This window comes from Notamacropus eugenii, chromosome 3, assembly GCF_028372415.1.
Source record: "Notamacropus eugenii isolate mMacEug1 chromosome 3, mMacEug1.pri_v2, whole genome shotgun sequence".
NCBI classification, from domain to species: Eukaryota; Metazoa; Chordata; class Mammalia; order Diprotodontia; family Macropodidae; genus Notamacropus; species Notamacropus eugenii.
Window position 1 is genome coordinate 247,459,938 of NC_092874.1, and position 24,792 is coordinate 247,484,729.

The following is a 24,792-nucleotide window of genomic DNA, read 5'->3' on the forward strand; positions in this document are numbered from 1 at the left end:
TTCTCTCATACATTTCCCTTGGACAACTGGTTTGCTGGTTGTTTAACATATGTAACATTCCATCTGCTATCTCCATGTCTTTGAACAGGCTGTACAATGCATTCCCTCCCTCTTCTCCTCAGGTTTTCATGTAAATTACAAATGAATTTTTAGTTTTTCTCTGTCTTTCTCTCTTTCTCTGTCTCCCTCCCTTTGTCTGCCTGTTTCTCCTCCCTCTTCTTTTCCTTCTCCCTTCCTCCCCTTTTTCCTTCCCCCTCCCCATCTAGTGTCTCAGTTTGTATTACTTTATATTAAAAAAAAATCTGGACCAGTTGTTTCATTGGCATAAGGTAGACCCAGTGAAAAACTCCTGCTAATTCAAGTGAGCAACTCATTATCTTCAGTGCATTCCTCTCATCCTCTCCTCTGTCTCATAGATCACTAAATTCCCTCAAAGGTGTGCTCAGGTTTACTTGTAAGTTATAAATGAATTACTGAATCTGTTTTGGTGAAGGATTTTTTTTTCCTATGCCAGGAGTTCCTCACTCTAATTACATCAGGTAAGCTCTTCTACCTCAGGCTTTTCCTGATTTTCCTCCTCAACTTGAGTTGTAAGGGCCTCACCTTCCTCAGATAATTTATATTACTTTGTGTTTTTAAAAGGGGCATCTTTTAAAAAACTATTTATTTATTTTTAGTTTTCAACATTCACTTCCGTAAGTTTTAAATCTTCTCCACCTTCCTTCCCTTCCCCTTGGTGCAGTCTAATATATGCTCTACTTATACATTCTTATTAAACATTTTCCCATTAGTCACATTGTATAGAAGAATTAGAATGAATGGGAGAAACCATGAGAAAGAAAAACCAAAATAAAACAAAAAAGAGAGTAAATAATATGCTTCAATCTACTTTCAGACTCCATATTTCTCCCTCTGGATGTGGATAGAATTTTCCATTGTGAGTCTTTTGGAATTGTTTTAGGTGCTTGCATTGCTGAGAAGAGCTAAGTCTATCAAAGTCAGTCATCCCAGAATGTGGCTGTTACTGTGTACAGTGTTCTCCTGGTTCTTCTCATTTCACTCAGCATCAGTTCATATAAGCAGGGGCATCTTTTAAAAGGGGCATTTAGAAGGGGCACAGTGGATAGAGTGCTGGGCTTGGCATCAGGAAGACTCAGTTTCCTGAGTTCAAATCTGGTCTCAGACACATACTAGCTGTGTGACCCTGGACAAGTTACTTAACCCAGTTTGCCTCAGTTTCCTCATCTGTCAAATGATCTGGAAAAGAAAATGGCAAACTACTCCAGTATCTTTGCCAAGAAAACATGTTGGACACAACTGAAACAACTGAACAACATTTTATAAATCTAGATCTATGCTTTCATTGGAGTGGGGAACTCCCAGGGCAAAAACTCCCTCCAATGCAAATCAGCAGCTCATTAATAATTTCAAATCCTAGAGAGTGGCTCATGGACACATAGAAGTGATAGAGTTTGTCCACGATCTTACAGATTTTATTTGTCAAAGGCAGGAATAGGACCTAGGTTGTTCTGACTCCAAGTTTGGCTCTCTTCCTATGCCTCATTTATTGCCTTTGGTTATTTTGTATGTTCTTTTTTATTTCAATTATTATCCATGGTGCAGCTCTGCCAGGAGGATGTAAGCTTCTTGAGGTCAAGGACTCTTTATTTTTGTCTTTGCAGCCCATCACCTGGCACAGGGCCTGGCATATAGAAGGCACTTAAGGAATGCTTGTTGAGTTTGAATGGCTTCTGAGACCTCCTCTAGTTCTAAAGCTGAAATCATAGGAATTTTGCATTTAAGTTGGATGACTTGTTCCTGGCTGTGACCCTCAAGGTCACATGAGCCTCACAGGTTCATTAGTCCTGGCACAGGAGCAGTCAAGTTAATAAAGATGGTCTAGAAGGGCCCTATGGTTGTCTGGTGATGAGCCAATTGCTGACTGTCCTTCAAAGTTCCTCCTTCCTTGGAGATGGTTAATAATAAGATGCCTACTGTGTTCTAGACACTGTACTAAGAACTTTACAAATATCTCATCTTTATCCTCATAGCAATCCTGGAAGGTAGGTACAATTATTATCCCTATTTTACAGTTGAGGAAACTGAGGCAGACAGAGGTTAAGTGACTTGTTCAGGGCCACAAATCTAGTATGTATCTGAGGCTGAATTTGAACTCAAGTATCCCTGACTCCAGTGTTCTATCTGGTGCTCCTGGTATGGAAAATCCTTCCACTAAACTAGATCAGCAATTCATTTGTAGCAATTTCAGAGAACTGACTGACTCGCATGTGTTCATAGAGTTAGTGTGTGTCCGGAGTAGGATTTGAACTCAGATCTTCCTGGCTCTTAGGCCAGGTTCTCTATTCAAACAGATGAATCCAAGTTAAATATGTTTTTCTCATGGGAACAATACTATGGATTATATTCTCATCTATGGGCTTGCTGCCCACATTTATGTATATATACATATATATACATGTATATATATATGCATATATATTTATGACTATAAACATATTCAATTATTTAGTCAACACAAAAGGTATCCAAAATTGGTTGAGTGAATGAGTCATTGATGGTACAACTATACATTGTGTAGAGCTCTATTAAGTACGTAAAAATAGATTTAATAGGGCAATATAAGAACAACACAGACATTTATGCTTAATATGGGAAGCAGAGTGCTGGGCTGGGATGAGCTCTGAATGTGACATCCAAGGGCTTAGACTGAAATCCCATCTCTGCTATATCCTACCTACTTGACATTGTGCAAACTCCTTCATCTCTCCATGCTTCAGTTTCTTGATCTCTAGAAGAAAGGATTAAACTAGATGACCTCTCAAGTCAATTCCATCTCCAGCATCCCCATGACCTCTGACAAAACATTGTCCTTCACCAACACCTTTCCCAACCCCATCTTAATTCTAGTGTGTCCCTCTGTTAGTTATTTCCTATCAATCCTATCCATCCCAGCTTGTTTGTATATTGGCTCCCCCAGTAGATTATAAGCTTTTTGAGGACAGGGATTTTCTTTTGCCTCTTTTTGTATCCCCAGTGCTTCACATAGTACCCCGGCACACAGTAGGTGCTTAATAAATGCTTATTGCTTGACTAAAGCCTTAATCTGAGAGCTTACTCATTTTGAGTTGCTGAACGTCTTGCTTCATAACAGGGCTGCACAGGCTCTAAATTCTGGAGCATTCTATCAAATTGGAAAGGCTTAGAGTACTGCCCTGATAATGAATGATACATGTCTGTTGCCTGAAGACTTATTACAAAGAAACAAGAAAATGGGCCAGCAAGGCATGAATTTATTCACCATGGTGGCTCATGAAACTGTCTACTAAATAATGGCAATCTGCATTGATGAGGGGAATAGTCACATGGCTCGAATTATGGAGCCTGTTGGTGATAATAGAATCCCTAGCCCCGTTCCAGACTCACTTCAAGCTGCAACTTCAGTGTGAGGTCTTTCCTGATCCCCTCAGCTACTAGTGGCTCCTTGCCCCCAGAAATTACCTTGGTGTATACTTTGCATAGCTTTACTTTTTATATATTATACACCTCTATATATGATGCTCCTCCTAGTAAAAAGTTAACTCTTTGAGGGTGAAGGGGGAGACTAGGGAAGGGGAAGAGGGAAGTACCAGCTGGTCCTCCTTGGACTGGACTCTACCATGTCCCCAGGAAAATTCCTCATCCGGAAACTCATCATCTGGTGAGAGTGCATCAACCTTGGCACTTACACTTCATCAATATCCTCAGTACTCTCTGATTGGAGGGCTGCCAGGAAGAGTCAAGAACTCTCCCCAAAGCCTCCAATGAAAGAGGACTCCCAGACCAGTCTGCTCATTACCCACCAGCTTGCTTTCCTTGGACCAGCCTCCACAGTGCCTTCCCTTCCCTTCTTTCCCAGCCCCTTTTCCTTTTCAATTTCCTTTTGTGTTCTGTCTTCCCCAACAGACTGTAAACTCTCTGAAGGCAGGGATCGTCTTTCTCTTTCATATTTGTACCCCTAGTGCTTAGCTCAGTGACTGGCATATAGTAGATACCTAGTAAATGTTTACGGATTGACTGAATTGAGGGTATGGACTGTTTCATTTGTTTTCATAATCTTCAATGCCTACTACAGTGCCTGGCACACAGTGGGTGCTTATTAATGTTTATTGATCACTTGTAGTACATTAAGGCTTGCAAATATTTTCCTCCTAGTAAATCCATGAGGTAGATTTTCCCCCGTTTTATGGAGAAGGAAATTAAAGCCTTTGGTTAAGGTCATACAGCTAGAAACATTTTAAATATATGGTTCTTGTCTCCAAATCCGAAATAGCATTTCCAAGGACTAGTCTGCCCTTGTGAATACCATACTGTATTGGCCAGAGTCTTCACCTTACCTCTTGGTTTTTCCTGTCTAATTTTTTTAGTTTTATTTGTTTATATATTTACTCACATTTATACATTTATTTATTTAATATTTACTTACACTTTATGTATATATGTACTCACATATTTATAGATTCACTCAAATTCATACATTTATCTATATATTTACAAAATCCACACATTTATATATTTACTATTTATTTTTACTTCTAATCAAAGATAACATATTAGTAACATATTAGTCAGTCAGTCAATAATAATTTATTAGTGCTTACTATGTGCCAAGGACTGTGCTAAGCATTGGGGATATAAAGGCAAAAACATGGTCCCGGTTCTCCAGGAGTTCATATTCTAACAAGATAGACAACATACAATTAAGGTTTAGATATAAGGGAGGTAATCTTAGAGTGAAAGTACTAGCCATGGAAGGGACCTAGAAAGGCCTCCTGCAGAAGATGGGGGTGTGGGAGAAGGGAGGAAAATAAAGATTAATATAATATTTACACCACTAAATGCTGTACAAATGTTATCTCATTTGAGCCTCACAACTCTGAGAGGAGAGGGGAGTAGGTGCGATTATTTCCATTTTATAACTGAGGAAACTGAGGCAGACAGGGGTTAAGTGACCTTCCCATAGCCACATGGCTAATAAGTGTCTGAGTTTGAATTTGAATTCAAGTCTCCTAATTCCAGACCTAGGGCTTCATCCACTGAGAGCAGTTTTGAGGGAGACCAGGGAAACCCAGAAGGAGAGCATTTGAGGGATGGAGAACAACCAGTGAAAATATATAGGATGGAAGATGGAGTGTTCTGTGTGAGGAACCACAACCAAGCCAGTGCCATTCACTGGATCACAGATTATATGCAGGGGGGTGAAGTGTAAGAAGCCTGGAAAAATAGGAAGGGGCCATGTAAGGAAGAGCTTTAAATGCCAAGCTGAGGATTTTAATCATCAGAGTCAGGGAATTCAGACAGTCTTCAGTATGATTTTGCCAAATAAATGAATATGAGTATGATGAAACTTTGAGCTACTTAATTTGCCATTCCTCTCTTGCTCTCTCTTTCCCCTCTCCCCTAGAATATTTGCTTTTCTGGTTTTTAGTTCTTGTGGTTAGGGCCAGTTAGGTGGCATTGTAGATAGAGCGGCAGGCTTGGAGTCAAAAAGACTCATTTGCTAAGTTTAAATCTGGTCTCAGACACTTACTAGCTGTGTGACCCTGGGTAAATTACTTCACTCTTTTTGCCTCAGTTTCCTCATCTGTAAAATGAGTTAGAAAAAAAAATGGTAAACCACTCCAATGTCTTTGCCAAGAAAACCCCAAAGAGGGTAATGATGAATTGGATGTGACTGAACGACAACAATTTCATGTTATAAATTCCTGGTAATAAGGACAAGCATTGTAAAGTTACCAGTTTACTCTTCTGCCTTGAAAAATAACACTTTTTTTTCCTGCTTTCTTGAGTTTCTCGTGGTATATCTGCTTTTAAAATACATGAATCTGCTCTTATCTGCACAGACTTTTTTTCTCAGCCTTTGTGAGGCCTCGTTCTTTTTGCTTTAGAAGTTTCAGAGGAAACTCTGGGGTTGGATTGAAATGGTGGACAAATTTAAACACCAAATCCACCCTATCAAAAGTCCTTCCCTCTAGGCTCCCCATTTTGCATTTTAGAAGACTGGGTTGTGATCTTCACCAAAACCTTTTCTTTCTACTAATCATTTTAAAGAGTTAATTAAGCCTGAAGTGTGATCATAACATAATGAGACTTGTTTTGAAACAAATATATTGGAATTCTTGCAGTTCATTCCCTTTAAAGTAATCGCTATTCATTTTTTCCATCTATGGGGTCATTGATCAAAACCAGGTAGTATCATGTTTAGAGAACTAGCTTTGATGTCTGGGTCAACCAAGAATTTAGTTTACACCCCCCCTCCCCAACTAGGAGCCACCCAACATTTATTTGAATATATCTACTGATAAGGTAATCTACTATTTCCCGAATTGGCCCATTATACTTTTAGATTTTAGATAGCTCAAATTATTAGGATTTTATTCTTCCATCAATCTTATATCTATTTCTCTGCAGTTTCTACCCATTCCTCCTAGTGGAGCCAAGTGGGATTAAGGACAACAAATCTAAACTCTCTTTCACATTAGAGCCCTTCAAATACTTGAAGACATCTACCCTTTCTCTCCCATGTCTTTTCTTCTCTCCTTTTCTCCAAGTTGAACATCTCTAGTTGCTTCAGCTGATTTTGATTTGATATGTACTCTAGGACAGTCCTAGAGTCTAGGTCCTTCACCATCCTGGTTTTTCTTCGTTAAGATATAAGGAAGGGTCGCCAGCTACTCTATTCTTTCTCATCCTTCCTGATATTCATTTGTTTAGTCATGGCCAACTCTGTGAGCCTGTGGACCATAGCACACCAATACTGTCATGGAGTTTTCTTGGCAAGGATACTGGAATGGTTGGCCATTTCCTTCTCCTACTCATTTTACAGATGAAGAAACCGAGACAAACAGGGTTAAGTGACATGCCCAGGGTCACACAGTTAGTACAAGTGTCTGAGGCTAGATTTGAACTCAGGTCTTTCTTACTCCAGTTCAGAAATTCTATCCACTGTACCATTTAGCTGCCTTTTACTATTTATCCCAGCTCCTCATATAAAGGACATGCTCAGTCACCTTCTTCGGTTCTGAGTAATTTAAGCATATAGTCTTAGGCTGTAACCTATATGATTCACTCCTCTTCTCCTTCATCCAGACAACCTAATGTGTATCTTGTCAGTGATATTCAAAGTCTAGTTTTGCTAGGCTTTAATGGAGAAAGCACAAATCAACATTCAAAAACCTCTCCTGTCTTTTTTTAAAAATGAGTTTCAAATATACCATAATGTCAAGTCAAAAGAAATATTAGAATTCGAAACTTGATGATGGTGCCCTTCAGCTCCCTTGCCTGGCTCTGGGCTACAAGGGCATATTTCCATTTTACTGCAAATTGAATATAAGCAGTTTTACAGACTAGCTGGCAATCTATCTAGAATGTGTTCTTGTTACAAGCCTCCTTGCATGTGTTCTGAATGAACTCAGGCATTCAGGGGCACAGGTATTTTAAAATACAGTTCTAGGGCACTGAGGTGGCAAAGTGGATAGAATGCTAGGCCTAGAGTGAAAAAGACCTCAGTTCAAATCTGATTTCAGACACTGACTACTGTGTGACCCTGGCCAAGTCACTTAACTCTGTTTGCCTCAGTTTCCTCATCTGTAAAATGAGCTGGAGAAGGAACTGACAAACTACTTCAGTACCTTTGCCAAGAAGACCCTAAAATGGGATTGGACAAAGAATCAGACACAATTGAAATGACTGAACAATAAAGTGGATGGCTGTAGTACTGGGAAATGGTTTTTCCTTAGTTGGGGGTTCTCCTATAGTGAAATCCCAGTCCCATCCTCAAGCCTTCTCTTTTTGTTTTGTTACTTTATGAATTTCCCTGTGTTTTTTTTTCTTATTCCAGGATCAGATCTTCATGGAGAACGTAGGTGCGGTTAAGCAACTCTGTAAACTAACAAATAACCTTGAGGAAAGGATTGAAGAGCTAGAAATCTGGAGCAAAAAGTTGGCCAGGTTAAAGCGTCTTAGCAGTGTGAAGTCCACAGTCAGTGGAGGAAGTTCAAGCAGGTATCTTAGGGCTGGGGCAATAAGAATAATTGCTCATGCTCATATGGGGATTTCTGATTCTAGGGAACTTCAGGTTGCTACAGGGGGTGGGAAGGATGGGGGGTGCGAGGTGTTTGACAGAGGATAGTAGGATGGTAAAGTAGAATTAGGGCAGCTAGGCAGTACTGTGGATAGAACTTTGGGCCTGGAGTCAGGATGATCTGAGTTCAAATGTGACCTCAGACACTCACTAGCCGCACAACCCTGGGCAAGTCACTTCACCCTGTTTGCCTCAGGTTCCCCATCTGTAACATGAGCTGGAGAAGGAAAGGGTAAACAACTCTAATATCTTTGTCAAGAAAATCCCAGATGGGATGGGATGAAGAGTTGGATACAATTGAAATGATTGAACAAAAAGGTGGAATGCTTGTTGAATGGAGTCAGAGGACTTGAGTGAGAATCCCAGCTCTTATATTTACTACTAGAAGTGTAGGAGCGGGGATGGAAGGGAAAAGGGAATATGTATTTATATTGCACCTACTATGTGTTGGACACTTTATAATTTTATCTTATTTGATCATAACAAGGTGCTATTACTATCCTCATTTTACGGTTGACAGAACTGAGGCAAATAGAGGTTAAGTGACTTTTCCAGGGACATACAGCTAATAAGTGTCTGAGGTTGTATTTGAACTCAGGTCTTCCTGACTCCACATCCAGTGATCTTTCCACTACTCTCCACCCAAGGAGACTGCCAGGGAAGGGAGGATAGAGAAAGAGAATAGGGTCAAGGACTCCAGGTCTGCTGTCACCTAGCTGTCTCAGTCTTCTCTGAGCCTCAGGCAGTTCTGTAAGGCATGATCCTGGAGTCTGAGAACTTAAAAATTTTTTTTTTGGAAAACAATGTTTCAGTATAATTTTCTTCAATTGTTTCAGTTGTGCCTGACTCTTTGTGACCCCATTTAGGATTTTCTCAGCAGGGATACTGGAGTGGTTTGCCATTTCCTTCTCCAGCCCATTTAATAGATGAGGAAATTGAGCCAAACAGAGTTAAGTGACTTGCCCAGAGTCACACAGCTAGTAAGTGTCTGAGCCCAGATATACACTCAGAAAGATGAATCTTCTTGGCTCCAGGTCCAGCACTCTACCCACTATGCCGCCTAATATAATTAGTTGCCTTTATAAATCTGAGTACTTTATTTTATGCTTAAAACATTATTCTGAGAAGGGGAGTCCATGAGTTTCACCATCTGCCAAAGGGATCCATGACCCCCAAAAGATTAAGAACTCCTGCTTCAGATCTTAGCTATTAAGACACAAGCAATTCTAGCTTCTGGAGATATTGATGTGACCTTATGGAGCACACAATATAACCATTTTCACTAGCTGAGTTTTAGGAAATGATGAACGTTTGCATGAGGCAGAGCAGCCATGATACAATGTACTGCCTTTTAGTCATGCCAGGGAGGGGAGGTGACTTCTCTAATTATTCTGCATAGAGCCTTTCAGTGGCCATTTATCTATTTAGAAAACTCACACAGAGCTCAGTTCTGCAAGGCGAGTCTTTGCTTTACAGATTCAGGAGATGAGTGCACATTTCTCCATTAGTTGGCTCTGGAAGAAATAAAAGGTAAGGTTGAACAGCATTTACCAAAGTCGGCTTCTGTGACAAAGTCTTTAATTCTCCTGACTTTTCTAAATTGACTTGGAGATGAAGTTTGTCTCTAAGTCATGAGAAAGTCAAAGTAACAGCTTAGGTGAGAGCCATAAGGCAATGTGGGATGTTGGATGGGATGCTGGACCTGGACTCAGGAAGATTTGGGCATCAATCCTGCCTCAGTTTCTTCCTAGCTGTGTGATTCCAGATAAGTTACTTGCCTTTTCTGGGTCTCAGTTCCCTTGTCTGTAAAATGGAAATAATTCCTCATACCTGTCAAGGTTCTTGGAAAGATTAAATGAGATAATGTATTAATTCTTTTATAAACCTTAAACTGCTATCAAAGGTAGATACAGTTGTTAACAACACGGTCACTGCTAATAGCTGGCATTTATATAATGCTTAAAGGTTTTTAAAGCACTTTAGAATATTATATCATTTTATCCTCACAACAACCCTGGGAGGTAGGTTCTGTTATTATCTCCATTTTATAGATAAGGAAACTGAGGCAGACAGAGGTTAAGTGACTTGTCAGGAGTTACACGAGTATCTGAAGCCAGATTCGAACTCAGGTCTTCCTGACTCCAGGTCTAGGTCCAGTGTCAGAAGTATTTGAATAGTAAAAAGTCTTCTCTTTTTCAGCAAATATAGCCCAACCACGGGTGCTTCTTCTGTTAGAAGGGCTCCTACTAAGACCGAGAAGGTAAGTAGAATTAAAAGAATGATGAATCTCTGTGTCACAGAACATGAAAAGTAAAAATGTATTTGATTTGGATGAAGAGGTGTTCTCTCTTCCTTATCTTGATCCGTCGGTGAGCCGGTTCAAATCTACTGTTCTCTATTCTCACGTCCTTTACTCCCTCTGTTCTGTTTTTCAGTTGTGTCTGACTCTTATCAAAGCAAGGAGACCATTAAGGAGTCTGTTAAAATAACAAAATCAATAGGAGATACAGGAAGGAAAGATCATTTCTAGCTGGACTGAACCTCTCTGAGGAGAAGGATTCATGGAAGAATTGGGATCTTGAAGTACAAATAGCTCTTATAGAAGAACATCTAGAAAAGACATTTCAGGTGGCAGGAATGACATGAACAAGGGTGCAGAGACAGGAGATTATCAACATCTTTGGGGAATGTGAATTAACTCTGAGGCTAGAGTGCAGGGTATGTGTAGGAGAATATTAGGGGGAGTGACTGAAAAGGTTGATTGGTTCCAGAAGACTTGGGGTGCCAGACTGTAAAGTCTGAACTTTATTCATTAGGTAATGGATAATCATTGGATTTATTTTGGTTTGCTGGGAAGTTTTTATTGTTCAATTGTTTCAGTCACATCTGACTCTCTGTGAACTCATTTGGGATTTTCTTGGCAAAGATAGTAGAGTGGTTTGCTGTCTCTTTCTCCAGCTCATTTTGTAGATAAGGAAATTGAGGCAAACAGGGTAAAGTGACTTGCCCACGGTCACACAGTTAGTAAGTGTCTGAGGCTATATTTGAATTCAAGTCTTCCTTACTCCAGAATTGGTGCTTTCTCCACTGTGCCACCTAGCTGCCTGGGAAATAACATGATAAAATAACAGGGAAATAACATGATAAAAACTTGTGCTTTGAAAAGTGAATCTGAACTATGTAATAGATTGAAGAGGGAAGAGATTAGAGATGAGGGGACTACTCAGGAGACTATTACAGTTGTCCCAGTAAGATCTAGCAAGAGCCTAAGCTGGGATGGTAGTAGTGGTAATGGAAAGAGAGGAAGGGATGGATGGCAATGAAAAGGGTGTGAAAGAATTGGCCTAATAGTTATGGAAAATGAGGAAAAGGGAACAAGAAAAGATGTCATTGAGGATTTGAAACTGAGCACCTAAGAAGGATGATGGGGCCATTAACCAAATGGAATAGTAAAATGAGCGTTGACTGTAGTCCAAGGACTTAAGTGTGAATGCTATTTCTGATGCATACAACTTGTGTGATCCTAGAGAAGTCACTTAACTTTCCTGGGTCCCAGTTTTATCATTTGTTAAGTGAGAAGGTTCAGTTACATGATCTCCAAGGTCCCTTCTAGCCCCAATTTTATGATCCTACAAAAATAAGGGAAGTGGGGAGGAGAAAGTGATTGGGATGGAAAGTGATGAGTTTGGTTTTGGACATGTTTCTAAGGTGTCAGTGAAATGTGAGCCTGGAATTTAGGGGTCCCTGGATCATGTAATCCCAGAGTGGAGGAGGACCTCAGAGGCGAAAAATACTGGGAACAAATCCTCTCTACAATAGCCCCAATAAGAAATACAGTTTCTTATTATGGTTCAAATCTTCATTTTGACAGATGTGGAATTTGAAGGACAGAGAGTTTAAAAGGCTTGGCCCAAGGTCCCACAGGGATCAAAAATGGCATTCAAACCTGGTCTTCTCATTGCAAATCTCAGGTTTTTTCCTCTAATAAGACTGCCTTTAATAGGTTGGGGCTGGAAATCTAGACTTGGAAGACATCTGTATAGAGTGGATAGTTGACTCCATGGGAGTAGATGACATCTTCAAAGGACAGAGTCAGTTTTATCAGGGAATTTTCTTGTGTGAGGGAGAGATAACCTGTGGAAGTGAATCACCTTGATGCCCTTGGAATGTACCACTCATTCATCCATATGGCAGACTACTGATTTCTTATCCTTAGGTTCTGGTACCAGCTACAGCCTAACTTTTTCCTGTTAGAACCAGTAGCAAGGACTACAAACAAGGATGTGGGGAATCAAAGGCCTGCCTATTTTTACCCATTGGGATTCCAATATGGCTACCAACTCTACTTATGTCTGACTTAAGCTTCATTCAGACACAGTCCTGAGGATCCTCATATATTTTTGAAGACAGTTGTGTTAGCCATTTTCTTCCTCTTTTTTTTTACCTCTCTTTGAATTGATGGGCATTCCCTTAAGTCAGGAAACTATACCGAGAAATTCAACCTTGATTTAATTTTCTTTCATTTCTCTCTCTATACTTGCTGCTCTGATACTGAGAGGATAATAACTCCCATGCCTTCTAGAGGAGGCAAACATGTCACGCTCCCTTCAAGCACTCCAGTCTAGTGAAACCTGCCTTATTGCTGTTTCTCATATATGATATTCAATGTCTCATCTTAATCCCATTGCATAGGCTTCTGTCTTTCATTCCTGTAATGTACTCCCTCCTCTTTTCTGTCTCTTAGAATCAATAATTTCTTTCAAATCTTTACTCATACACACTTTCTATATGAAGTCTTTTGCAATTACCCTGCTATTAGTGCCACTTCATCAAAAAATTACCTTGCATTTAATAAATGCTTAAACATGTGTTTTCCACCATAAACAACTTGAGGTGGGAGTTGTTTTCAGATGACAGTTTGTCTTTTACTTTAATGAGAAGATTGAGACCATGCATTGTTTTCCTTCCTCTACAATTCCAAATCTGTCCATGTCAATTCATTTTTCATCTAATTTTAAAGAGTGGGGTAGCCTTCCTATTTGCCAAGACTAACTCCTCCACTTATTTCCTTGATTATATGACCCTATGTCTTCTCATCCCCTACTGAGTCTTGTCTCATCCCTCATCCATCCAATTCCTTTCCTTACTTCCTCCTCCCCTCATTGAGTATTTAGTCTCTTCCTCTGTAATGATTCCTTCCTCTCTGACAACAAATATGCTCATCTTTCCAATCATGAGAAATAAAAAGAAAGACTTACTCTGTCACCTTCTGAAACTATTGCCTTCTTGTCTGCTAAATGTCTAGAAAGAATGATCTATACTCGCTACCATCACTTTCTTGCCTCTATCCACTTCTCATCCTAACGAAGTCTTATTTCTGAGTACCTATAGTTTTACTGAAACTACTCTCTCTTCCAAGTTATTCGTACTTCTTAATTGCCAAATCCAATGACCTTTTCTTTTTCTTTTTCCTTCTTGACCTTTTTGCAGCATTAGATACCGTTGACTATTCTCTTCTCCATAGTCTTGTTTCTTGGTTGTTGGAATTCAACTTTCCTTGGTTTTCCTCCTCCCTTTCTGATTGCTTATCAGTCTCCTTCCCTGATTGATCTACCACCTCTCACAAACAGGCCTATTCACTGAATGGGTGTTGCCTCACCCTAAGTGAGTATCTGAACAGACCTTGGCCTAAAGGAGCCAAGGTCTCCCATTGCCTCCTGGGCTATCTCCAGTCATCCTGATGACTATCTGGTCATTGGATTCAGATGGCTCTGGAGGGGAAGTGAGGCTGGTGACCTGCACAGCCCTCCCTCACTCAAAACAAAGTCAAGTGCAAGTCATGTCATCATTTCTCTGATGGCATGGTCTTCAGCAACGAAGGATGGACACAACAACAACAACAATCTTCTCTCACCCTCTAAGTATGGGCAGGTCTACAAAACTCAATTCTTGGTCCTTTTCACATCTAGCTTATGTTTCTCTGAGTTGGAAATCTCATTGGCTTTCATAGAGATGAATCCCACACCTGCAGGGTGGCACAGTCATTATGATGGATTTGCATCAGAAATATCCATGTTCAGATCCTACCTCTGACACTTACTAGCTAAATGGCCAGGGGCAAATCATCCACCCTTCTCACTTACAAAATGGGACTAATATACATAAAATAGTAACAATCAATCAACAGTCAACCAATCAACTAATGAACCAATCATTAAGCTATATTAAGCATCTACTACGTTCTAGGCACAGTATACAATGCTAGAGATGAAAAAAAAGCAAAAGACAGTCCTTGCCCTCAAGGAATTTAAAATCTAATGGATCATGACTTGGAATCAAATATTTCCACTTCATATCAAACAACCAATCAACAAACAATAAGCGGCTTCCTATATGACTAACACCATTCTATGCACTCAGCAGACAAATGTAAAAAGCAAAAGCACACCCTGCTCTTAAGAACTTTATATTCATATGAGGAAGATAATGTCTCTAAACTGTGGTTGCCTCATTCTTCTGTGAGTTCCTGTTGCTAAGGATTTTCTTCCTTTAATTTTTTTTTTGTAGCTTTATTTTTCAGGGAATAAATGGGCATGTCCCAACTGGATTTTCCAGATCTTGGTTAGTACTCTGATTGCTGTGATGGTATTTTGGTAAGAAAACTCCCTCTATGTTCCTTATTATTCTTTTCCTACCCTGCCCCTTCTCTTCTTACACAGAAAGCCCTTGAGCAAGAGTTTGATTTTCCACATTCCCTGAATTGTTTTTGAGGGTGGGTAAGAGAACCTTCTTGAAGCATATGTTGAAAGAAAAAGAACCTCAGTGCTTAAATGTGGCATTGCTGGCCTTCTCAAATACACATCGTTTATCAATGAACAAATACATGAATGTCAAATGCATATATGGCCATGTGCCAAATGCAAGGTATTGAGTATTCTTAATTGTGTGTGCATCAATATCAAACTTATAGTCAGTTTCCAAAAATTGTATAAACACATAAATATTTTACTAATCTTTAATATTTAGTTATGACCAACACTTCTATGGGGCAACTAGATGGCTTAGTGGGCAGAGTGCTGGGCCTAGAGTTAGGAAGATCTGAGTTAGAATCCGCCATTAGACGCTTATTAGCTGAGTGACCCTGGGCAAATCACTTGATCCCTGTCTGCCTTAATGCCTTGGAGAAGGAAATGAGAGACCACTGCCAAGAAAACCTGATGGACAATATGTTCCATGGGGTCATCAAGAGTCAGACACTACAACAATGGCATTTATATAGCAGTTACTCTGTGCTAGATCCTATGCTAAGCACTTTGTATTTATTATCTCTTTTGATCCTCTACTCAATTTTAAAGGAAACTGAGGTTAAGTGACTTGCCCAGGGTCACACAGTAAATGTCTGAGACTGGATGTGAATTCAAGTCTTCCCTAGTCCAGGTCCAGAGTTTTAGCCACCACACCACCTAGACAGATGTGACTTGTGTAGGCATATTTTTAAAAAGTTATCCTTAGAATTCAGTTGTCATATCTTGTACAGTAGTAAGGACATATTTTCCATTAGTTTCATTCTTTTAGTTCAGCACTGCCTGATTTTGTGTGGTTGATTGTACAGTACAGCAGCAAGGTATAGGAGAAAAGGGGTTGGTAAGTTGCAAAATAATAACATGCTGCCTTTTGTACTTTTTGATCATTGTTAATGGTAATCACTTGCATTGTTCGCTGAGACCAAAGATGACTTGTATACAAACAGAACACTACTAAGACACATTCTTCAGGAAAAGGCAGAGGGTGGGCATGTAGCAAGCTAAAGGACAACAAGCAGGCAACTTGAGCTGGTGCTCACAGGGCATTAAAAAACAGGAGGAAATAGACATGACTTATCCAGAAGAAGAAGACATGAATGGGTGGTGATCTCCTGTCCTAGAGAGGATACCCAGACTCAATTAAAGAATTATTGATTATTAAACTCCTTCTAGGTGGCAGGCATCATGTAAGGTGTTGGGGATACAGAGCCAAAAAAAATAGTACCTGTCTTCAGGAAATTTTTGTTCTACTGGGGGAAAAGAATATGTACACAAATGTTGTTCAGTTATTTCAGTTGTGTTTGACTCTGTGACCCTATTTGAAGTTTTCTTGGCAAAGATACTGGAGTGGTTTGTCATTTCCTTCTCCAGCTCATTTTACAGATGAGGAAACTGAGTGACTTGCCCAGGGTCACACAACTAGTAAGTATCTAAGGCCAGATTTGAACTCACTAAGAGTCTTCCTTATGTGAGGCCTGTGCCATCTAGCTGCCCTCTGTATACACAGATATACAAAAATGTATTCAAGGCACATACAAAATCATTTGAGGGAGGCAAACTTTCATTATGGAAGTTAACATTGTACAGTAGAGAATGCGATGGATTCAGAGTCAAAGGGCCTGCATTCAAATCCCAGTTTTCCTTCTCACCTACCATCTCTGGGACTCAGTTTTCTCATCTGCAAAATGAGGGGTATTTGACTGTCCCTTCCAACTCTATACCTGTAATACTATGAACTAATCATTCTTGTTAAGAAAATTTGATTTCAATGACTGTTGAAGGATTCAAAGTGATATCAGAATTTTAGATATTCTACCATCCCGAGGCAAATTTCCAGGAGCCTCATCTTAGTTATAGCTCTGGTCAGAAAATTTAACTACCTCTTTTGTCAGGGGCAGTAGCTTCCAGACATCCTGTGAATGCTTCCTTTTATATGATTCATCCTTAGCAAACTGTGTATGTATTACATGACTTGCATTTAACTGCTAAATAATTCTTCTTTTCCTTCTTTTCCACCCAGTGCCTTGACGATAGTCTTTCTTTACATACTTAGTTTACGAGATCAAGACCGGAACCAGAATCTTACTTCTGGGTAAGGAATTCCATTCTTGTTTCTCTTGGGGGAGCAGTTGACTCATTCTCTTTGCCCATTAACCATTGTGTTCTTCTTTAGCAATGTAACGAGCTCTCTGTTGCCAGTCCTCCCTTCATGCACCACTCCAGCAGGTATTGTCCTCTATTGCAGCTCTCCATTGCTTTGGCCTTCATTGTGGACAACTCAAAGCAACCTTTCTGGTTAATCTTGGTGTCTTTCTTTCTCTCATCCCCTACCCCATCTCTTGCAGCAGCAAATACATCTCTCACAACTCCCAACTCCTTCTTCCTGGGTCTCGAAGTTACTTTCTGTGAGATACTGCCTTGTTACAATACTTACTGTTGTCCTCTGAGTGAGGCCAAAACAGTCCTAAGAAGTTCTATGGAAAAGAAGATTAAGGAGGAGAATGCAGACATCAATCAATGGCAATCTCCAGGTAAAAAGAAAAGATTAAGGTTTCTATCAGTTTTATTCTTGCCAGTTGTGTGTTTCTCCTTTGTTGCTGAAGAAGACCATGCCATCGGAGAAATAATGACATGACTTACACTTGACTTTGTTTTGAGTGAGGGAGGGCTGTGCAGGTCACCAGCCTCACTTCTCCTCCAGTTATAGGTTGGGTGGTAGATGATTCAAGAGCCAGGCTGGTGCCCCTGATATGCCAAGCCTTTAGAAAGGACGCCACATTGACAGCTAGACTCAGTGATGGAAAACTGGACTAGGAATTGGGAAGACCTGATTTTGAAAAATTGGTGGTTAAAGACTTAACATCGTTCAGCCTCAGTCTTCTTCTCTGTAAAATGGAGATAATAATAGCTTCTACCTCATAGATAGAGTCCTATTAAGACTATTTCCAAGCAGTTACCAAGGCTGTCAATTCTCTCACTTTGTTATCTCCAACATCCAACCCCTTTCCTCTGCTAATGCGGCCATGACTCTTGTTCTGAGTACTTTTAAATGTTTTCTTTCATTTTTACTGTACAATATCTAGAAATATGCGATCCATTAGGATAGAAGTTCTGTCCTGAACGGGACAGAGCCAAAAGCTAGCAGTTACCTTTCCCTTGAGGAACGCCTGGACTTTGTGGTAGGTCCAGCTATGTTCCTGAAGTGGTTGTTCCTCCACTGAAAATGATTTTAGAATCTGCAGAATCTCAGGGCCCTGCAACCACCAGTGGAAGCATTCTTGAGAGGATACAGAAGGGCTCAGAAGATATTGTCAAGGATACAGCTGACAAGGGACCTCACCCACAGCATCATCCCACTCTGGCTTAGCATCATCCTTACTCAGTCCAGGGCTATATTCAGTAGTTAGGAACTCCATTAACTGCATTAGCCTAATGCAGGATGCTATCCCCCTAGGTTTTTTTTTCGAGACTCAATTTAAATCACAAAACAGGGCTTTCCTAGTCTCTCTCTTTCTCCTCTATGCCTTCCTCCTAAAATTATCTCCCATTTACTCTTTATATATCTTGTAAGAACGTAGTTGTTTGTATGATGTCTACCTCATAACAGGTTGAACTCTTTATAATAGCTAACATTCATAGAGTACCCACTATGATCCGGGCACTGTACTAGGCACTTTGGGGCAGCTAAGTGGTACAGTGGATAGAGTACCAGTGCAGGAGTCAGGAGGACCTGAGTTCAAATGTCACCTCAGACACTTGACGCTCACTAGCTGTGTGACCTTGGGCAAATCACTTAACCCCAACTGCCTCATCCTGGGTCATCTCCAGTCATCCTGATGGATATCTGGTCACTGGATTCAGATGGCTCTGGAGGAGAAGTGAGGCTGGTGACCTGCACAGCCCTCCCTCACTCTAACAAAGTCAAGTGCAAGTCATGTCATTATTTCTCTGATGTCATGGCCTTCTTCAGCAACAAAGGACGAACACACTGGGCACTTCACAATTATTATATTATTTGGTCTTCATAACAACTCTAGGAGCTAGATGCTGTTAGTATTCCCATTTTATAGGTAAAGAAACAGAGGCAGACAGGTTAAGTGATTTGCCCAGGGTCATGTAGCTATTAAGTATCAGGTGGAATTTGAACTCTGATCTTCCTCCCTCCAGGACTAGAACTGTGTCCACTCATCGCTTACCTGTTTATCTGCTTAAGGGCAGAGACTATGGGGTATTCCTCCTTTCTCTGTATCCCAGCACTTAGCACAGTGCCTGGCACACAGTAAGAGCTTAATAAATAATTGTTGATTGCACTACTGGGAAATGTACAACATGGGGGAACTCAGAGAGACATAGGATAGGGCATCCAGGCACCTGGACTTGCCTTTCTTTGCCACAAAATGGTCTCAGCTGGCTCTCTCCTCACCCTTCTTTCAAAACACTCCTCTCTACAAATTTTGTATACAAAATATACAAAGGGTCTATTTAGTGATCCCAGGCTTAGCCTCCTGGATATTTTTATTTAATATATAGCCTAGAGGCAGCCTCAGAGGCAGTAGAGTAGAGTGGTTAGGAAGCCCCCATTGAGTCTGGAAGACCTGGGTTTAGACTGTATTTCTGGTACATACTGGAGGTGTGACCTTGGACAAATGTTTTAACCTGTAAGTGTCTGGCAATTTTTTAAGATTATAAATTGCAGATCAGTGGCTGATCTTCCTTAGTGGAATTGGAACGCCCTAAACAAATGAAATGATAGTTCCAGGTTTAACTGCATGTGCACACACACACACACACACACACATGCACAGACACACACACACACACACACACACACACACACACACACACACACACACACACACACACACACACCCAACTACAAAAGAAGGCAGTCTCAGAGTAGGAGGGAGGAGGGTGACTTCATTATGGTGTCTGTCAGCAGCTGCTATATTTTTGCATTTATAGCTCAACCATCCTACCTCCTGGATTATGGTAACACAGAGAAATTCTCCTTTTGTCATCTTAAAAAGTTCCTTTTGCCTCCAGGCTTGCTTTCACAGAAACACCCAGAAATAATTTTGGGTATATAGGGTTAGGGACCAAGGGCTCCCAGGACTAAGGTCTGTTATCTCAATAGGCTTCTCCAGGATTCGTATCCTCAAGGGTAACCAGAGCTATGACCACTTAAGGGATCATTCCTTTTCTGACCTTCCATCCCCACTTTGGGTGGGCATTGCTTAGGACTTAAAGAACAAGGAATCCCCTTTCCCTCTCCTAAAGTCCTCCCTCCATCCTGGATGTCCTGAATCTTAAAAAGTGGGAAATCATGTAACCACTTCTTTTAATTAAACATTTGTGAGGTTCCAGAGAATTAAAAGTGAGAGAAATTGGAACAGAATTCCAGACAGCAAAATCTTATTAAAATAAAAAGTAAATGTAAAACAAGCTTATAAATAAGTACAAACAATTTCCTGGCTCCAAAAGCATTTTTATGAGCCTACTTTACTCAGCAGTAATACTGGTCATAAAATAAATGAGGTGAAATCAGCATTTTGATAACCTGACCAGCACAAATCCTTACTGTCCCTGTGGGTGCGGATGCTGTTTATGAGTCCGCAGAAGAATGTGGAGTATGTTTCAGGATGGTTATTCCAGTTTTACTAAAAAAAGGCCTCTATAAGTAAATGAGTTGGGTCATTGGAAAGAAGACTCTTTGGTATTGAGCATCACCTCTGAAGAACCAACGAAGTAAGGTGTCATTGGGGTTTGGGGATGGGGAGAATATTATTTGCTGTTGCCCGCATCTAAAGCCTTCTGATTCTCTTACTGAAGAAAATACTCTTGATACATAGGTGGAAGGCTTCTAAATATGGTCTATACAACTTGAGCTTGATTTATTTTTTCATCTTAAACAATATTTTTCTAGATACTTTTTCTGTCTTCTCCTGTGCCCATCTTGCATTGAAACCATCAAGGTTTATGATGTTCTAAGATTTGCTAAATTCTTCATAGTTGCATGTTATGACAAAAACAGCAATGGTAATAGTAGCTAATATTTTAGCACTCTAAGATTTACAATGTGTTTTATATCTGATCTCCATAACCACCCTATGAGATGTAGGTACTGATTTCCCCCATTTTACAAATGGGGAAACTGAGGCTGGGAACAATTAAGTGACTTGCTTAGAAAGTGTCTGAGGCAGGATGTGGACTCGCATCTTCTTGAGTCCAAGTTTAGTTCTCTGTTACAGGGGACAAAGGCACAGAAAAATGTTGTCATTCATGAGTCTGTACTCAACTTGAGTACCCTAGGATGATAGGACCCAGAGTATGATGAAATGATGTTTCTTGTCACTTTTCTATGTGTGGTAGTGCCAGCTTTATTGTCTTTTTCAAGAAGATTCCTTCTACTTAGCTTCATAACCTGGCCCCTCCTACGCATTCTTTCCAGTCTTGCACCTTACTAAGTTCCACTTAATCTTTCATCCAGTGACACTGGCTTCCTGGAGACTCTACAGAAAGCACACACCATATCTTAGTTCTGGGCATTCTCTCTGGCTGTCCCCTATGCCTGAAATGTTCTCCCTCCTCATCTCTGCCTTCTGACTTTCCTGCCTTTCCTCTAGTCCCAATTAAAATCTCTTCTTCTACAGGAAACTTCCTCTATCCCCTCTTAATTCTAAAGCCTTTCCTTGGTTAAATATTTCCTGTTTATCCTGTATGGTCTGTTTGCATATATTTGTTTGCATGTATCTCCCCCATTTGATTGTGACCCCCCCGAGGACAGGGACTTTTTGCCTCTGTTTATATCTCCTCTCCACCCCCTCCCGCCCCCCACCTTAGTATAGTGCCTGGCACATAGTAGGTGTTTAATAAATATTGATTGATTGGTTGAGTAGAATACTAACTCACCCATCATGGGAGAAAGATTAAATGTACTGACAGTTATTACTTATAGCCTGTAGAAACTGCAATTCTTATGATTCTCCTTTTCCACCACTAACACTCTAGGAACTCAAGAAACTTTGAGGAAGGAAGGGGTATTAACAAGTAGGGAGATTAGGAAAGGCTTCCCGTAGGAGGTGGCATTTATGATAAGAAAAGAGGATCACGTGGGACTCATGGTCATTTTAGGTTTTTAATTGCCTTGTGGTCCAACTTCTTTATATCGAGCTAGGATGGTTCTTGGATGCTGTCTGTCACCAGGACCATGATGGGAGCCTTTCCAACTGGATAGAAACTTCCAGAGTTTGTGCTGCCCCAGCAGAGTCTTTGAGAACCCAGGATCACTCCTACTCCATTATGACCTAGGTGACTCAGTGGACAGAACTCTGGGGCTGGAATACTACTAGTGATACTTATTTGCTGTGTGATCTTTGGCAAGGCTCTGAACTTCTGTCTGCCTCAGTTTCTTCATCTGTAAAAGTGGGGATAAGTATAGCACCTACCTCTAGGGGTTGTAGTGAGTGAGGCTCAAATGAGAGAATATTTATAAAAGTGCTTTGTGAACCTTGAGGAGTTAAAGAAATTCTAGCTATTGTTCTACTTATGATGCTATCTGATGTGAGTCATCTGATCAGAACTTAGGTGGAGGCATCTGTAAAATGGGGATAACATTGGCTGCCATAACTGTCTCACAGAGGGGCAAATAAGATTATATATGTGAAAGCGCTTTGTAGCCTGTGGAGCGCATACTTACATTATACAGATGGAAGCACTAATATTTCTAACTGTTTTAGGAAAGTTCAATGCATAGCTCTGGCCTTCAAAATAAAACTAGCAAATATTTTAGGATATACTTAAAAAAAACAAAACAAAATATCCAAATCCCTTTAAACACAACAGATGTCTAATTTCACAGGTTCTCTGGAGGCGTGATTACTAGTGACAGAAGACTTCTCCCAGGAAAATTTCCTTTCTTTTCAGGAACTCACAGACCATGGGATATCCCAGGGTGAACTACACTCACCCTCTCAGAGTCAGTCATTCAGTTAACAAATAATAATCAATAAACATTTAAGTCCGTACTATGAGTCAGACACTGTGTTAGGTGCTGGGGTACAAAGAAAGGCAAAAGATAGTGTTCTGCCGAACACGTGCTGAATTAGCTTCTGGGTCCCTTAACTTGCCACAAGTGAAGAAATTGCCACTTTCATTCAGTGAATAAGCATTTATTAAACACTTCCTCTACACTAGATAATGTGCTAAACACTGGGGGAAAATGAAGGAAAAAGCAAAAACAATCCCTGTCCTCAAGGAGCTTATATTCTAATAGGGAAGAGTAAATAAATGGATGGAAAGTTACTTTAAAAAGGAAGTCTCTAGCAGCAGACATGACCTGCCAAGTCTTGCTGCTGAAGGCAGCAGCTGGGCTGAGCTCTGAAGGAAGTCAGAAGTAAAAGAGGAGAGCATCCCAGGAGTGCATGAAGGCAGGAGGTGGTGCATCCTGCGGCAGGAACAGTAAAAGAATGTTCCTCACTAATAGCAAATTCTGGGATTTGGAGTCAAAGGACATCTGTGTGACTTTGGACATGGGCAGGGGAAGGCAACAGTGAAAGAAATTTTTCTCTAATCTCCAGTTCTCTCTGAGCCTCTGTTTTCTCACCTATAAAATGGGGAGATTTTTCTCAGTGGTTGGCTCTTCCAGCTCTAAAATGATGTTTCTATGAATTATGTCAGCCCCTGGGGGGAGGAAAGGCTCTAGGAGGCCACGGAAACTCAAGGAGTCAGTTCAGTCAAAAGAATGGAAATCAAAACCGAAAAAAATCTAGCCTAAACTTTGGATGGCATCAACCAACCTGGAAACTCCTTGGGGTTCATCCCATCCCTTTTCATTGATGACAATAGAAGGAGTTGTATGTTATGACAAATAATGGAAGATTGGGGGCCATTATTTTCTCTCTGTAAACTAATCTGTTTTAAGCCCTATGCCGGAAGGAGATTGTTTCAGATCGTTAATACCAGGAGAAACCTTTGTGTTAACCATGCACCAGCTTTTAAACTATTAACCTTGATTTCTTTTTCATTCCTGTATTGAAAGGGAGAGAGCATTTTCCCAGCTCTCCGAGAGACTCAAGTGATCTGGGCCAAAACTGATCCAACAAAAGACCTTCTACTCTAACCTTTGTTGTTGCTAAGAAATGTCATATATGGGCTGCTGTGGACCCTGGGAAAGGGATACAGAACAAGGGTAACTCAGTTAAGGCAAATTCTTTCATCCTCTTCTTCGGTATGGGAATGATTCCTTTCTTTTCTCCCTCCATAGAGCATCCATTTTTTTTTTAAAATTTAAACTTTTAAAGCTTTGTTGATGTTTTTTGCTTTCAGATGATGGTTGTCTATAGATATACCCTTTATAACAAGGAAAAAGAGTTAAGCAAAATTAACTAATTCATGACTGAACATTTCACACACACAATGCCCCATTTCTCCAATAAAAAGAAGGATACACATTTGCTTACTCCTCAGAATTTATCATTATAATTACATAGCCTTGGACTTCATTTAGTATTCTTTTTATTGGTTAGGTGGCATAGTAGTCTTGGTCCCAGGAAGACCTGAGTCCTAATCCTGTGTCATTCTCTGTGCCTCAGTACCCTCATCTATAACCATTAAGGAAGAACATAACACCTCCCTTACAAGATTGTTGTGAGAATTGCATAAGGTAGTATGTGTAAAACACTTTGCAAACCTCAAAGAGCTATAGTTATTAATTATTAATGCTATTAATAATTAGTTGATAAATTAACTGCCAGCTATTAATAGGCATTTACATTTCTATTGTTATTGTATATATTGTTTTCCTGGCTGTGCTTCCTTCACTTTGCATCAGTTCATGCAAATCTTTCCATG

General features: G+C 40.3%; 1 protein-coding gene across 1 annotated transcript in view; it reads left to right on the forward strand.

Annotated features, from left to right (window-relative positions):
• MYRFL (myelin regulatory factor like) overlaps positions 1-24,792 on the forward strand; it is a 119,340-nt gene that overhangs the window by 58,675 nt on the left and 35,873 nt on the right. Inside the window, exons 12-17 of the mRNA XM_072655366.1 lie at positions 7,898-8,061; positions 10,340-10,400; positions 14,708-14,793; positions 16,964-17,035; positions 17,117-17,169; positions 17,289-17,474. Of these exons, the coding sequence (XP_072511467.1) occupies positions 7,898-8,061; positions 10,340-10,400; positions 14,708-14,793; positions 16,964-17,035; positions 17,117-17,169; positions 17,289-17,474 (622 nt within the window). The remainder of the gene's footprint in view (positions 1-7,897; positions 8,062-10,339; positions 10,401-14,707; positions 14,794-16,963; positions 17,036-17,116; positions 17,170-17,288; positions 17,475-24,792) is intronic.